The sequence below is a fragment of the Ochotona curzoniae genome, unplaced genomic scaffold (assembly GCF_017591425.1).
Source record: "Ochotona curzoniae isolate NIBS_2020 unplaced genomic scaffold, NIBS_Ocur_1.0 contig_64, whole genome shotgun sequence".
In the NCBI taxonomy this organism is placed as follows: Eukaryota; Metazoa; Chordata; class Mammalia; order Lagomorpha; family Ochotonidae; genus Ochotona; species Ochotona curzoniae.
The window spans coordinates 50,187,920-50,202,106 of NW_024466502.1; the positions used below are offsets into that span (position 1 = coordinate 50,187,920).

At 39.0% G+C, this 14,187-nt stretch overlaps 1 protein-coding gene across 7 annotated transcripts in view; it reads left to right on the top strand.

The window, feature by feature from the left end:
* The window catches only part of TRPC4 (transient receptor potential cation channel subfamily C member 4), a 166,602-nt gene that overhangs the window by 49,324 nt on the left and 103,091 nt on the right, over positions 1–14,187 (top strand). For 6 of the 7 annotated variants that reach the window (XM_040991062.1, XM_040991064.1, XM_040991065.1 and 3 more), the window contains exon 1: positions 3,696–4,073. In XM_040991062.1, coding sequence (XP_040846996.1) covers positions 3,696–4,073 — 378 coding nt within the window. Of the gene's footprint in view, positions 1–3,668; positions 4,074–14,187 lie in introns of those variants that run through there. The other variant, XM_040991063.1, reaches the window with a different exon arrangement.

Here is a 14,187-nt window from a genome sequence, read left to right on the forward strand (position 1 = left end):
AATGCTTGTGGTTAATATTGATGAGAATAAATCACAAAACATTTCATTCAATATGTAGCATTTTTAGTGTAAGAATTGTGATTGCCAAAATGTAGACACAATTTCCTTCCTAGCAAAGTTAGAAAGGGGTCTGGGATTGAAAGTTAGCAAAAATCAGAACATTCCGCATTTAAATGACATATGTGTTATTTCAATGTGTATTACGGTAATATGCTAAAATGATAGCATGATAAATGAATTAAACTGAGACAAGGTTATTTTCTATCAGATTTCATAGTGAATACAAATTAAAGTTAAAAGTATATGGTAGTAATCTAACAATCACTAGGATTCTTAAGCCCTTTGTCTTATTACACTTGTGAATCCCTGTGTTTTGACACTGAATCAGGAAAGGAAAAGGAAAAAAAAGTATTTGAGAGATATTGAATTTAACATACTAGAGCATGGAGGCTTCTATGTCTTGTTGTTATTGTTGCTGTTGTTATTCTAAAGAACTCAAAATCATCATTCTTTCCATGGTACAGTTAAGCCTTTCATTTGGGGAATATGCCTTTGGAGACACATAAATGCTTAGAACTTTTTTTGCTTTCTTGTATATTTATATCTTGCTTAGGAAACTGCAGTTTTCATATGCAGTGAAAACTAAAAATTCTTCTAAGGATCAATATCAAATATCTCTCCTCGCATTTTTGTTTCTAAATTCTTCAACATGTTGCAGAGAACAGATTTTGGTTATTAAACACACACACACACACACACACACACACACACACACACACACACACTTCAGGATTTGAGATTTGCCCCATCACTCCATATCTCGTCTCCGAGTCTGTGAAGCTTGGCTGATGACACATACATTTCACTCCTGGTGTTATTAAAGGAGACATTGGAAAACAAGGACCTGCTCACTTCTGTCATCTCCATGACTGAACTCGGGCAGCACATTCTGAAAGTGCAAGGCCAGGAGCAGCCTTGGACTTCAACATTTTAGGTGGAAGATTGCTAGACTGACTCCTCCGCTCCTCCACTTCCCTCCAACAGCAATTCCACAGGACTGATAAGAGTGTCAGCTCGGGGCACTCCGAGGGCCTTATCAGCGCTTTCCACTTGCTCTTGCATTCGAGTGGCAGAGTTTTGCAATATTAAACTTGATTTCTTTTTGTCCTTTGTTACTATCCATGCAACTCAAGTATTTGAGAAGGACAAGAATGAAAAATTATAAAATCTTCTTTCCTATTTTCAGAATTTTAGCCAACAGTTACTTTGATTTTTCTTCTATGTGTGCATTATAACATCCCATTGTAAATATTTAAATGCAATTGGATGCATTTACATTTTAAGTATATTTAGAATTTGATAGCATCATTATCAAGTTAAGTGAATGAAATTTTTAAAAATGGCAAATCCTTAGGCTGATTCTTTTTTCAAAAAGAGAATATTTGAAAGGTGGAGTTGCAGGAAGAGAATGCAAGAGACAAACAGTCTATTTGCTGGTTCATTGCTTAAATAGCCCCAGTGGCCAAAGCTGGGCCAGACCAAAGCTAGGAGTCAGAAGATCTCTTGTGGGAGTGAAGGCTCCAGCACTTGGGCCATTTCAACTGTTTTCTCAAGGGGATCAGCAGGGAGTTCAATAAAAGTGAAGCAGCTAGAACTTAGATTAGTGCCCCATGTGATCCTGGAATTTTAGGTAGTGGTTAACCTACTACATCAGGCTGATTTTTTTTTCCCAGTTTTGTTGCTGTTCTTATTGTTTGGAAGTCAGAGTTACAGAGAGAGCAGGAGAGGCAGAATGAGAGCAATCGTCATCTGCTGGTTTACTCCCCAAATAGCTATAATCACTTAAGCTCTGCTAAGAGCCAGGTATCCTAGGTGTCCCGCGTGTGTGCTGGGGCCCAAGCACTTGGGTCGGCCTTTGTTGCTTTCCCAGGTGCGTTAGCTGGTTTGGAAGTAGAGCAGCTGGGTTTCAAGCCGGTGCTGACATGTGATGCCAGTGTAGTAAGTGGCTGATTAACCCACTGTGCTGCAGCATCAAGCCCTGGGCTGATACTTTGCCTTAATAAAACCATAACTCACTGAAGCCTGTGTTTCACATGTGTACATGACTGTCTTTGAATTTGTGAGTGATTGTGGGCAGAGTTTCATTACAGCCCATTTCCTTAAATTTTTGTCTCAGGCAAGAACAACATTGTTTTAAGTAACGTTGCATATGCATAAACATTGCATATGCATATCCAATAAAAATTATCTTTAAAAATGATTTATTTACTTGACAGAATTACAGAGAGAGAGGTCTTCACTCCACAGCTGGCTGCAGCTGCCAGCTTTGGGCCTTGCTGAAGCATGAGCTATATTATGGTCTTCCACATGGGTGGCTGGAGCCCAAACACCTGGGCCAGCCCTTCCTTGATTTTCCCAGACCATTAGCAGGAAACTAAATAGGAAGTGGAGCAGCTGGAACATGAACGGAAACCTTCACCTGTTAGACCACAACATGGGCCTATGACGAAAATGTCATGTTTTCCCATGAGTATTAAATAGGGCCACTGTGAGATCATAGTAGGTGCGGCTACATTATTGCCAGTAATGATCATTTTGCTCAATTTGGACTGTGGTCTTGTTAAAAGTCGAATGTGAAAGTCATATTGTTGACTCAATACTCTTATGTATTCTGGGATAGGACCGGGAGAAGTGGCCCAGAAGGAGTGGGTGGTAGCTCACCTTCCAAGGCAAATATTCGAGTGGTGTCACTGATGCGTCAGTCAGACATTCACAATCACATCACTAAATACAAACAGTAGTAGTTTTTGCTATACTAAAAGAAAGTCAAATTACTCTTGTTACCCTGTGATATAATTGTTACTCATAATATTAATGAATAAACATCTTAAAATACAAAAATTACAATAGCCCTTCAGAAAAATAATTTACATAGCTAAAATTAAGCCATTTTGAACACCTGCTCTTTGCTTATTCTACAAAGACATATTAAGAAAGTACTGACATTGCTCAAAAGTAACAAATTATGAAAGAATAGCATTGTACATTCGGTTCTCCATTTAGATATTTGAGAAATTGTGGATAATTTTATGTCAACAGGTAAATTTAGTTCAGGTGATATGCAAATGCTTTATGACTTTTCAAATTGAACATATCACATTGAACGTGATACACTTGTAACTTCATACATTTTAATCTACAAAATAGTATTCAAATCAAATTAACTTACCCATAGTTATTAAATCTAAAATAATTGGTTAAGGCAAGTATACACATTTAATATACTTGGGATGAAGAAATATGTTAATACTACATTGTAAACATATGTAAAAAATCTATTTTTTAATTAAAATAACAAAATAACTAATTGTAAATGTGAACTAGCTGCAATAAAGAATAGTCAAAATTAGCATTATTTTCTATAAATTTGAGACTACATTTATAGATTCTTGCCAAATACTATTACTGTTCCTCTTAGATTAGGATATTGCACATTTTTTCCAGATGAAGTGTATTTTTTTTTTGTATAAAGAAAGATAAAATTTCACTCTCACTGGTTAATGATAATGCTAGCACTGTTGTCATTGTGAGTTGGAACAGAAATTTGATACACACTAATTGAATATGCATGGCAACACTAATTTGTGTGCTTTTGTTTATAATTTCAGAGACAAAGAAAGAGCATGGCATGAAACATGGCTCAGTTCTACTACAAAAGAAATGTTAACGCCCCGTACAGAGACCGCATCCCTCTGAGGATAGTAAGAGCAGAATCAGAACTTTCCCCATCAGAAAAGGCCTATTTGAATGCAGTGGAAAAAGGAGATTATGCAAGTGTCAAGAAATCACTTGAAGAAGCTGAAATCTATTTCAAAATCAATATTAATTGCATTGATCCTCTTGGAAGAACTGCCCTCCTCATTGCCATTGAAAATGAGAATTTGGAGCTCATTGAGTTGCTCTTAAGCTTCAATGTCTATGTTGGAGATGCGCTGCTACACGCTATCAGAAAAGAAGTTGTCGGCGCTGTGGAGCTGTTACTGAACCACAAAAAGCCGAGTGGAGAGAAACAGGTACATGCGCACATGCAATTTTTAATTCATTCCTCCCATAGAAAGTTCCTTCAGATACTTTGATTCCCTCGTATTTTTTTAAAGAAAATTATTTTAATATTGTTTACATAGTTGAAAGGGAGTTATGCCCATGTGGGCCTTTGATTAAGGTGCAGAGGGTAATGTATGGAGGAAGGTAGGTGGAGCAAACATTTCAGTTCTTTTTGTTCTGGTAAGTTTGGGGTTGTGGCAAGGACCGCTCCTTGCTGTCACACTACGTCAGCACCTGGGAATGGGGGATAGTAATTTATTGATGCCTTGGAGACCCCAGTGTGGGGGAGAATGTTGGGAATGGTTTGGGTAGTCCTGAAACATCTTCAACTTTGTTGCACCAGGACTGAGAAAATCTTTCCAAACTCTATTGGCTGGCAAAGTCCACCTCAGTGTGTCTGCATAGACCAAGACACTTGCTGCAAAGTTTTGCCAGGAAAGTCATGTCTAAACTGTTCTGCTTTCCATCCTCTGACAAGGCACTCAATGCTCTTTGCTGGTCTAGTTGAGCTGGCTGTCATGTCCCCCATTTGCATCTGAGCTTCTCTCTACTGCACTTGCAATTCTAAGTGAGGAGACCCAGTCCTGATAGATGTGCTCCAAGATCAGACCATGCATATTGTGACTTTCCCTGTGCCTGAGACTTAGGCCCAGTGATTTATTTCTGGAGACCCCAAGAAACCTCGCTTGGGATGACTTCAGACTTGACTTTTGTGTATCCCAACTAGTGCAAGTTCAGGTTTGGCCAGTTACCAGCACTTGCCAATGCAAATGCTGGCAGATAGAGCTGCCTAGCTAGTCTGCTACCAGCCTCATCTCAACGCACATGGACAGGTGCTGTGCCCTAACTCAACTCAGCCCACCACGGTCCCCATCTTCACACACACCAGCCGATGTCACAGACTGTTCAGGGCAACTGCCAAGAACCCGCACCACGTCTGCCCCACAGCCCTGGTTTTTGCGTCTGCCAGCATGTACTGGAGCCTAGCCCAGTCCATACTGCATCCCATCTGGCTTTTGTGCATACCCATGGATGCTGCAGTTTAGCATCTTAGCAGCTTAGCCCAACCTGTTCCCAGAACCAGCGCACATGAATGCCAGTGGGTATTGCCACCTAGACTAGCCTGGCCAGTCTGCAGTTTTGTCTCTCATGCTTACCAGCAGGAGATGCAACCCAGCAGGTGGGTGCGCACATTTCCCTTACCAGGCTTGCTTCCTACCCCAGGTCTTGAACATGCCTGCAGGTGCTGCGGCTCAGTCTGAGACAGCTTGATGCTGATTCTCTCATAATTTTGAGACATGCATCCATGAAAATCAGGGCTATTATAAAAATAATACCCTTCATGTCCTGCATTTTACTTCTTGCAGTTTCTGACATGAAAGTCATAGATAATTGTGAGCACCAAAGAAGAACAGAATATGTACAGACTTCTTGAAATTACATACGCTCCTATGAATGGTTCAAATATTAGGTTGTTCGTTTGTCTTGTGACTATACAAAGAGTCTTTAAAAACTTCATGGAAAATATGTACTACTAAGAGACTACCCATGGACTTTAAAATAAACTCATCTTTTAATTCCATTTTGCTTGAACCTTTTAAAAGTACTCCATGTGGTCCTTAACACGTTCTAATGGGCAATTTTAAGTTGGAATTTGGAAAGGAAAACAGAAATGGTGATTACAAAATAATAGTATTCTATAGGTGTACAAATATCAAATTCTTTCATTGCGAGAGTGTAGGTATGCTTAATATCATCAACAGAAAAGATACTACAAATGACACAAATATTATAAGCCTTGTTTCGTCTGATTCCTAAGGATTTGGAGAAATCATAGGCTGAAAGGGCACAGAGCTTTGTTTCTTCAGCTTGTTGAGATCCTTTCCTGGGCTGCTGTCCTGTGCCTGCCGCGTATTGATTCTTTTTTCTTTCACACTGAATTCTTCACTTCTATGCATCCAGGTTAACTATCGATTCCAAAGCATTAGAAGTAAGACAGTGGCTCCAAGTCTGTCTTTTTAAGTAAAAGCTTCAGAAATGTATGTTATTACAGCTCTCGCATTTCTGCCCAATTTGATAATCCACAAATCCCAAACTCTGAAAATTATAGACTATTGTAGGTTATGACTTTTTTTTTTTATGAAGGATTTTTTTTAAAGAGAAAGAGAACTTTCTGATTCAATATCCCCCTGTTTTCTCAGACTGCTTTTTCCGGTATTTTCTTAATATTCTCACATCTATTTACCTATTTTGCTTACCTGCACCAAAATTTTGATAAAAGTATACTCCACAAAACCACACTTTCTGCTTGCCACTTCTTTTTTTTTGTTTGTTTATCTTACACACAGGTGTTTGTGGGTCACCTTATGATGGCAAAATTTTGCTAATAGAAATATCTATAGATTTCATTGTTCCTCATGTTGGTGAGCCTTGACTGGTCTAGAAGTTATTATTTTTACTTGTTTTGCTCTAATTTTTCACAACTGATGGAGTACTGAACACATGCATGGGGTTGAATAATAGTGTTTTTATCTGTGTTGTTTTTTTTTAAGATACTGTGGATATCATCATCTTTTGTGTGCAAATTCTGTCTACAATCATACTGCTAAAAAATTCACATTTCCTAATAGCAACAATATTGTATTACATACTAATTATTATGTGTTTTATATAAACATATATATGTGTATATGTAAATATATATGTAATTTAAAAACAGATAGTGCTGACCACTTTGAAGCATAACAAGCCTATTAAACAAGACTGTCATTAAGTGTGTAGTTAGTACATAACACTGAAATCCTTTTAGTTCCATTTTCTGGAAAACATCAGCCATCCATTTCAGTGTCTCCTTGGTCCATGACATCTGTACCGACTAGAGTAACTTGCTGTCTGCAGAAGATATCTGCTGTTGTGAGAGTGTTTGTTGGAAGATGTTCAACTTCTAAGCTAAACTCTGGTCTCCCAAGTAGGTCCTGGCTCCTTAGAGGCACTTGATCTGGCCCCTGATTATTAATGAAAGGCAGTACAGGTTTGCATCCTGCCAAGTGCCTGAAATATCCCAGGCCGGGTGTTTCTGCAATATTTCTCCTCCATCAGTCTGTCTGCCAAGAATTCCTCTTCTCTTTGTACTTTCTAGAATTCCTCTCTCTTGAAGGCATTGAGGATAAACACAAATCGTGTGTTTTTGTTTGGACTTCACATTTTGAAATCGTAATTCCAATCTACCTCCACCTTCCTGGCATGTTATACAAAGACTAGAATTTAGCAACATAAAATGTACACAATATTACACTCAAAAGTCCTCAGGGCCTGAGCTGTCTAACACCATTATGATGCAACTCTGTGTTTCAATACTGCATCTCCTGAGTAAGGCCAACATCTTCTCAAATGGCCTTTTGCACAAATCACTGTATTTTAGGGAGCGAGTACGCTTTTGACAGGATTTCTTTGACTCATGAGGTATTACTTTTTGGATAAATATTGTAATTATCAAAAGCCATTTTTTTGTATTTTTACAAAAAAATTCAGACTCATTGATATTACTAGACTGTGGAACACATTGTACTGATTTTGCTGAGGTCATAAAAATGAATGATAAGACCTAAAACTATGATACTAAATCACATAAAGTACAATTAACTGCTATTAAAATGAATAAGAAGGACAACCTAATACGAGAGTGCTTCCAAAAACTTAGAAAGTGAAATTATAAGATATTTATTTTGGTGCAAAAACCTGAAATCTCTCTCTCTCTATATATATATATATTTTTTCCTAAGATTTATTTGTTTTTCTGGAAAAGTGGACATACAGAGAGGAGAGACAAAGAGGAAGATCTTCCAAATGATGACTCACTCTCCAAGCAGCTGTAATGGCTGGAGCTGAGCCAGTTCGAAACCAGGAACCTCCTCCAGGTCTCCCATGCGGGTGCAGGGTCCCAAAGCTTTGGGCCATCCTCCACTGCTTTCCCAGGCCACAGGCTGCGAGCTGGATGGGAAGTGGGACCGCCGGGATTAGAACCGGCTCCCAGATGGGTTCCCAGTGTGTTCAAGGCGAGGATCTTAACCGCTACACTATCGAGCCGGGCCTCAAAATCTATATATATTTTTTTTCAAATTATGCATTTCCATTATAAATCCCCTGAGGTATAGTGTATAATGGAAGCATAGCACAAGTAAATATGCCCATAGGTAGAAACAGAGAGAATATATCCCTGTGCATGCTGTACCAAGGATAGACTCAGCAAAGCAGAGATAATCTCCTACACTGATAGGAGACACTTCAATGGCAGTGTGATGGGCTTCTGAGGGTACACGAAAAACACCTGTTGAGACACTGGAGGGGAGAACAATGAGAGGGGAGTGGAAGGGAAGGCGAAATCCAAGCGCTTTTTAAACTGTGTCATCAAATAAAAAATAAAAGAAAAAATATGCATATCTATGAGCATTTTGATAGCCCTTGTGTAGATTAATTTCAGTGACTTGGCAGCAAATGTATTGTATTTGATCCCATTTCCACAAATATTTTGAATATCATCTGCAAAAAATCACCCACAGTTCTTAAGTTACTAAGATTCCAAAAGTGATAGCGGTGCATGTACAATGCATTCTTTTAAATTTTTGACACACAGTAATTAATTTATCTGGGAAAAGGTGCGGTGTTCAATGTCATTCTTGAGTCGGGGTGGCTGCAAGGCTTCAGGAAAGCGTGTGTACTCTCCAGGTGTTTTCCTCACAAAATAATCTTGACAGCTTTGTTCTGCCAGATTCTATGCCTGGGCTGGGGATCGACCATAGTTCAATTCCTTAGGGTCTTACAATAAAGAGAGATAGGGAAAAAGTAATGAGAAAATGAACAAAGATAATCATAGTAAGAAAGATGAAAAATTAAGCCCTCAGGTGATTATAGAGCTAAGTTGACTGGATTTTGTAAATACAAAATAGCACTGGCTGAGCAATCTTGACATAAAAGAATCTGAAGGGAAAAGGTGGAGAGTACGTGATATTTAATATCATTCCTTAAGACTGAGACAATACCATGTCAATTAATGCCATAAGGTTGTAAATGGCTGTTGATGTTATGTCGGGGCCTTTAATTGATTGGGATGATACTTTGCTGGCTTTACCTTCAGACCAGAGTTGGTCTCACCAAGAAATCGTTGAACCACTAGGATAAAAAGACACTGGACTTTATGCTTGGTAAATACTTCCAATGAAAGAACCACAACTGAATTTGAACTGTGGTAATGCAGCAAGGTAGAGACCATGGAGAGAGGGTTCGGGGAGGGGTGGGGGGAATCCCAGTGCCCATAACACTGTGTCACATAATGCAATGCAATTAATAAAATTAATTAATAAAAAAAAAGACTGAGACTATGAAAAAAATCATGGGTCTAAATTAGCCATGATCAGTTTTTGATTTACTGATATTGGTATATAGGAATTAATTAAACATGTGGTTAGAGATCAACATAAATCATTAGATATTTTCTTCTGTATTTAATGTAAAACTTCACATAATAAGGTGCCGAGTTCCTAGTTGTTTTTTTTCCCCACTGTGAAATGTTAAAAGTTATACTTGCTTTGTTTCTTTCATAAAGGATACAGCCCAAAGTCAGTAGTTCTTTGCTCTCAGCATGATGAGAAAACATTATGCAGCCTTCCTGGCAATACCCTCCTGTTGGAATGACACGGATGCCCTGTGATAACTCTACTGCTGCTTGCTTTCACCTTCGTCCAGCTTTAACTGAGGCTGACTTCTTAGACTATTCTTTTTCAGTCAACTGGTTACTTTTAATTATTTCTAGCAGACCTTTCTCTTGGATGTCTTTTTTTTTTTGAGATTTATTTATTTTTCTTTTATTGCAAAGTCAGATATACAGAGAGGAGAAGAGATAGAGTGGAAGATCTTCCGTCCAATGATTCACTGTCCAAGTGAGCAAGACAGCTGGTGCTGCACCGATCTGAAGCCAGGAGCCAGGAACTTCCTCCATGTCTCCCATGCGGGTGCAGGATCCCAAGGCTTTGGGCTATTCTCCACTGCTTTCCCAGGTGACATGCAGGGAGCTGGATGGGAAGTGGAGCTGCCAGGATTAGAACAGGTGCCCATCTGAGATCCCAGCTCGTTCAAGGCAAGGACTTTAGCCACTAGACCACCACACCAGGGCCCTCTTGGATGTCTTTTAATGCTGGATTCAATTCCAGTTTGAGCTGGTTCAGTGAATGTAGGTCACAAGAGCTTGCTTTTCGATTTCTTTTGTAGAACACTCATTTCCTGTGGTTAGCACCATCCGAATCCCTGGAGAACTTCTCAAACTCAGGTTGCTAGACACCACCCACAGGGTTTCTAACAAACCTTGTCTACAAAGAGGCCCTAAAATTTGACCTAACAGTTAACTCAGTTGATGTCAATGCTGCCAGTCTGGGAAACCATTGCCTGAGAGGACATGGAAAGCTATGAAAGTGTTACAATTCGTTAATGTAACTATGTATTATGAACTACACTCTATGCTACTTTTGATTTTCAGGGGATGTCAATTTTCATAAATATTGGCTATGAATTGCCATTTAATGCATGAAAGTTTGCCTTGGCTTTTTCTCCTTTAAGAAGACTTTGTCAGACATTATTCTTCAGTTCAACAGTTCAGATCTGAGAGCTGAAGTCATTTGGGGTTTTAAGTTCTGCTAAACAGAATGTAAGAGTTTTTCATGGAGAAGAATCTTGAAGCTTATATAATCAAATCACTTCATTTTACAAAGAATGAAATCTAAACAGAATCCTCTGGTGTCTTCATTTTGGTTTGGCTTAAAGGAATGCTATATTAATAGCTTACAACCAAACTGCTGCTGATGCTGACAAAGATAATAAAAAGCACAATGAAAATGATTCTACCAGACAATATTTATTTGGGAAATTATTGTGACAATAACTAAAAGAACTTAAATTCTACTCATGTTTTTAGTTCTTAAATTGTCCTATGAGCAGAGGTGTTTCTACCTACACACAGTGAAATGAGTGCCCCGAAAGGCATAAGTGATGTTTCCCACATCATGAAGCCATGCGACAGTGCGACTAGGACTCAACAGTCTCTTATAATAGCATCTTATAATGTTGGTTCTGGATTCACCTATTGAATCAGTTTTAATGTGATTAAATTATTAACTGATTAGCTCAGCATCATCATCTAGGCTACAAGATAGATAAATTTAGAAGTCTTTGACTTAAATATTCAGATTATGTTCAACCCTCAATACAACATGCAATTTGTGATTTAGTTGATCAATAAATGCTAATTGTGGCCTTACACACCCCTTGTCCTAACATTGCATTAGGGGATGGAAAAGCGATTAGAAGCTATGAAATACTGGGAAGAACGAAGAGAAGTGATGGAAATTTTGGCTTCTGTTCCTACTTATCACTTGCAAGTTAGACAAGTCTATGATCATCCTTATGCCTTGGTTTTCTTGGATATTAGTCAGGATCAAAATTTTAATTTTTCTCCATCCATGCCCAGTGATGGTGACAGCTTGAAAGGGCAATGTCCAGCCCCTGTACGATAATACTGGCTTTATTATTGTACAATGCCTTTATCTCAATCTTTCTATCAACAAGCAAATATAGAAAATAACACAACATTCTGAGAACATCTAATATTTTGGCATTAATTCTTCCAATGTGCGAACATGGACTACTTTTCCTTTATTGTCTTGTGCTTTTCTATTTCATTTCTGAATATGTTGTAATTTTCATTTTATTAACCATTGAATTTATCCGAAGGTATTTACAGTTTTCATAGCTGTTGCGAATAGGATTCATTTTATGACTTTTTTCTCAACTCTCTTTGCTTTGTGTGTACAAATTATTCATTTGTATGGGTTAATTTTATATCCTGAAACTTTGCTAAGCTCTTTTGTGAGTTTCAATAACCTCTTTGTAGAGTCTTTTGATTCCCATATGTAGAAGATCATGTCATCTGCAACCAGGTACAAACTGCTTAGGGCTATACCAACTTCTTCTGGCCACAAAATCTATATAAGGATATATATATCTCCATAATTTATGTACCATCAAAATTGAAATATAGAGAGCAGGAAATCTTTATTTTTAATATTTTCTTAACCTGCCAATAACATGTACAATGAAAATCATCTCAACTTTTGATATTTATTATGTGAAGTAGGGAACATAAACAAATGCTTCCAAAGTATAAAATCCTAATTGAGTCTTATTATTCCACAGCAGGGAGTTTAAAAGCTGTGGTAACACAGAGCATAGATTGTGTTTAATCAGATGGAAAATGGCAATCATGAGAAATGTGCATAATTCTGGTCTAAATGGAGAGTTTTTAGAAGACAGATTGTCCTGCACTATTAATGCGATCAAGTGGTTTAACAGAGCTGATTATTCTGCCTCATAAAATAACATACTGTTTAACACATTGAAAATCGTTAGTCACGAAGACATTTCATCTTGTAAAGCAGCAAATCACGTAAGAACAATTCCTCTGAATCATGTTCTTTGCTCCTTCTTCTCAGTGTTTCACTCTTCACATGAAAGTAACAAAACACTAAAGATGGGAACTTAGGCTAGTTTGTAAAACAATGGAATAAAAAGGTAAATTTCCTTCCTTGCAAAATAATTTTGAAATCCATATGCTGTTTTTCCTGTAATATGGATTTTCCACAAACTTTTCAAAGACCACTTTTATGTTGTTAACCAAAAACAAAAGTCTTAGGACTAGTGACATGGAACTGTGGGTTAAGCTACTGCCTGTAACACCATCACCTCAGGCGAGCATTGATTCAAATCCTGATAGCTCCTCCTAAGAGGCAGCTGTCTGCTCATGTACCTGGGAAGGCACAGGAAGATGGCCTGGGATTTGGGGTCCTTGCCACCATGTGGGAAATCTGGATGGAAGGCTCTTGGCTTTGATCTGGCCCAATTGTTAAACAGACTCCTCGTGTTCATTTCCACTTCCTTGACTCATGTTTAAACATCCTTTGACTCTACTAGGCACTGTTTTCATTCTCACCTTCCTAGTCTGGTAGTGGTGTATTGCTGTGTTTCTTCTCAGTAGGCACATTGCCTTTCTTGTTTATACTTTTTAAAATCCTGTATTAGCTTCTACACAGCTGATGTGTTGACTCACCTATTGAAGACTAATTCCTGAATGTGAACATTGGTGTCAGTTTGGTAGGCTGCTGTGGCTTTTCCTCCAGCTGGACCCTGTACTGAAGTCTCTCCATGACCTCTTTTGCTCCAGTTGATGGTAGTAGTATAACAGATCTGATACTTCTGAGGCCTAATGGAGTTTCTGGAATCTTGTTATGCAGCTCCCCAGTGAGCTTCAGAGGAAATGATGGGCTTGAGAACATGCGCATGTTGGAAGCAGCCCTTGCTCTTGGTGTGGGTGCACCTGGCATGCAGTCATCACTAAAGACAGGAACTGAAGCTTGTATAACTCCACTGGTGTTGAGAGTAAACCAAGCTAGCCACAGGAGCAAGCTAGGCTCATATACTCCATACCACCATCCTATTCCAGAGCCACAAGGCCAACACAAGGATGGAGCTGGTGGGTCTTGCAATTGCTGGCTGAGACAGTGGTTACATCTAGAAGAAAGGTCTTGGTCTGTGATGGTAGAACACATACAGTCTGATGTGCTGAATGTGGGAGTAGGCTGGAGTCCTGAACCACATGCTGGGATAGGCAGAGCACAATGACACCCCTGCCCCCATTCCTGGCCAGAGCCCCAGTGGAGCAACACACAGGGCTAGGCAGGGAACAGAAACCCTGGCAATTGTCCAACAGATTAGTCGGACTTCTGCAGTGAGCTGTGTGGTGTGTGCAGAATCTCTGGCAATTTTCCATGGAAGACAGCTTAACATCCTAGCTGCACACTGGGTTCAATCAGAAGCAAAAGCCTTCACCAATTCCCCAGTAAGTATCATGCTGTACAGGACTGGAGGCAAGGAGGTACACAAATCCTAGCAGCTGTCTTTGAAAGGGCATGGGCCTGGAGTGATGCACCAGGAGTTTAGCAGTGCAGAAATTCTGACCACACTCAGTGAAAGTGGCTGGTG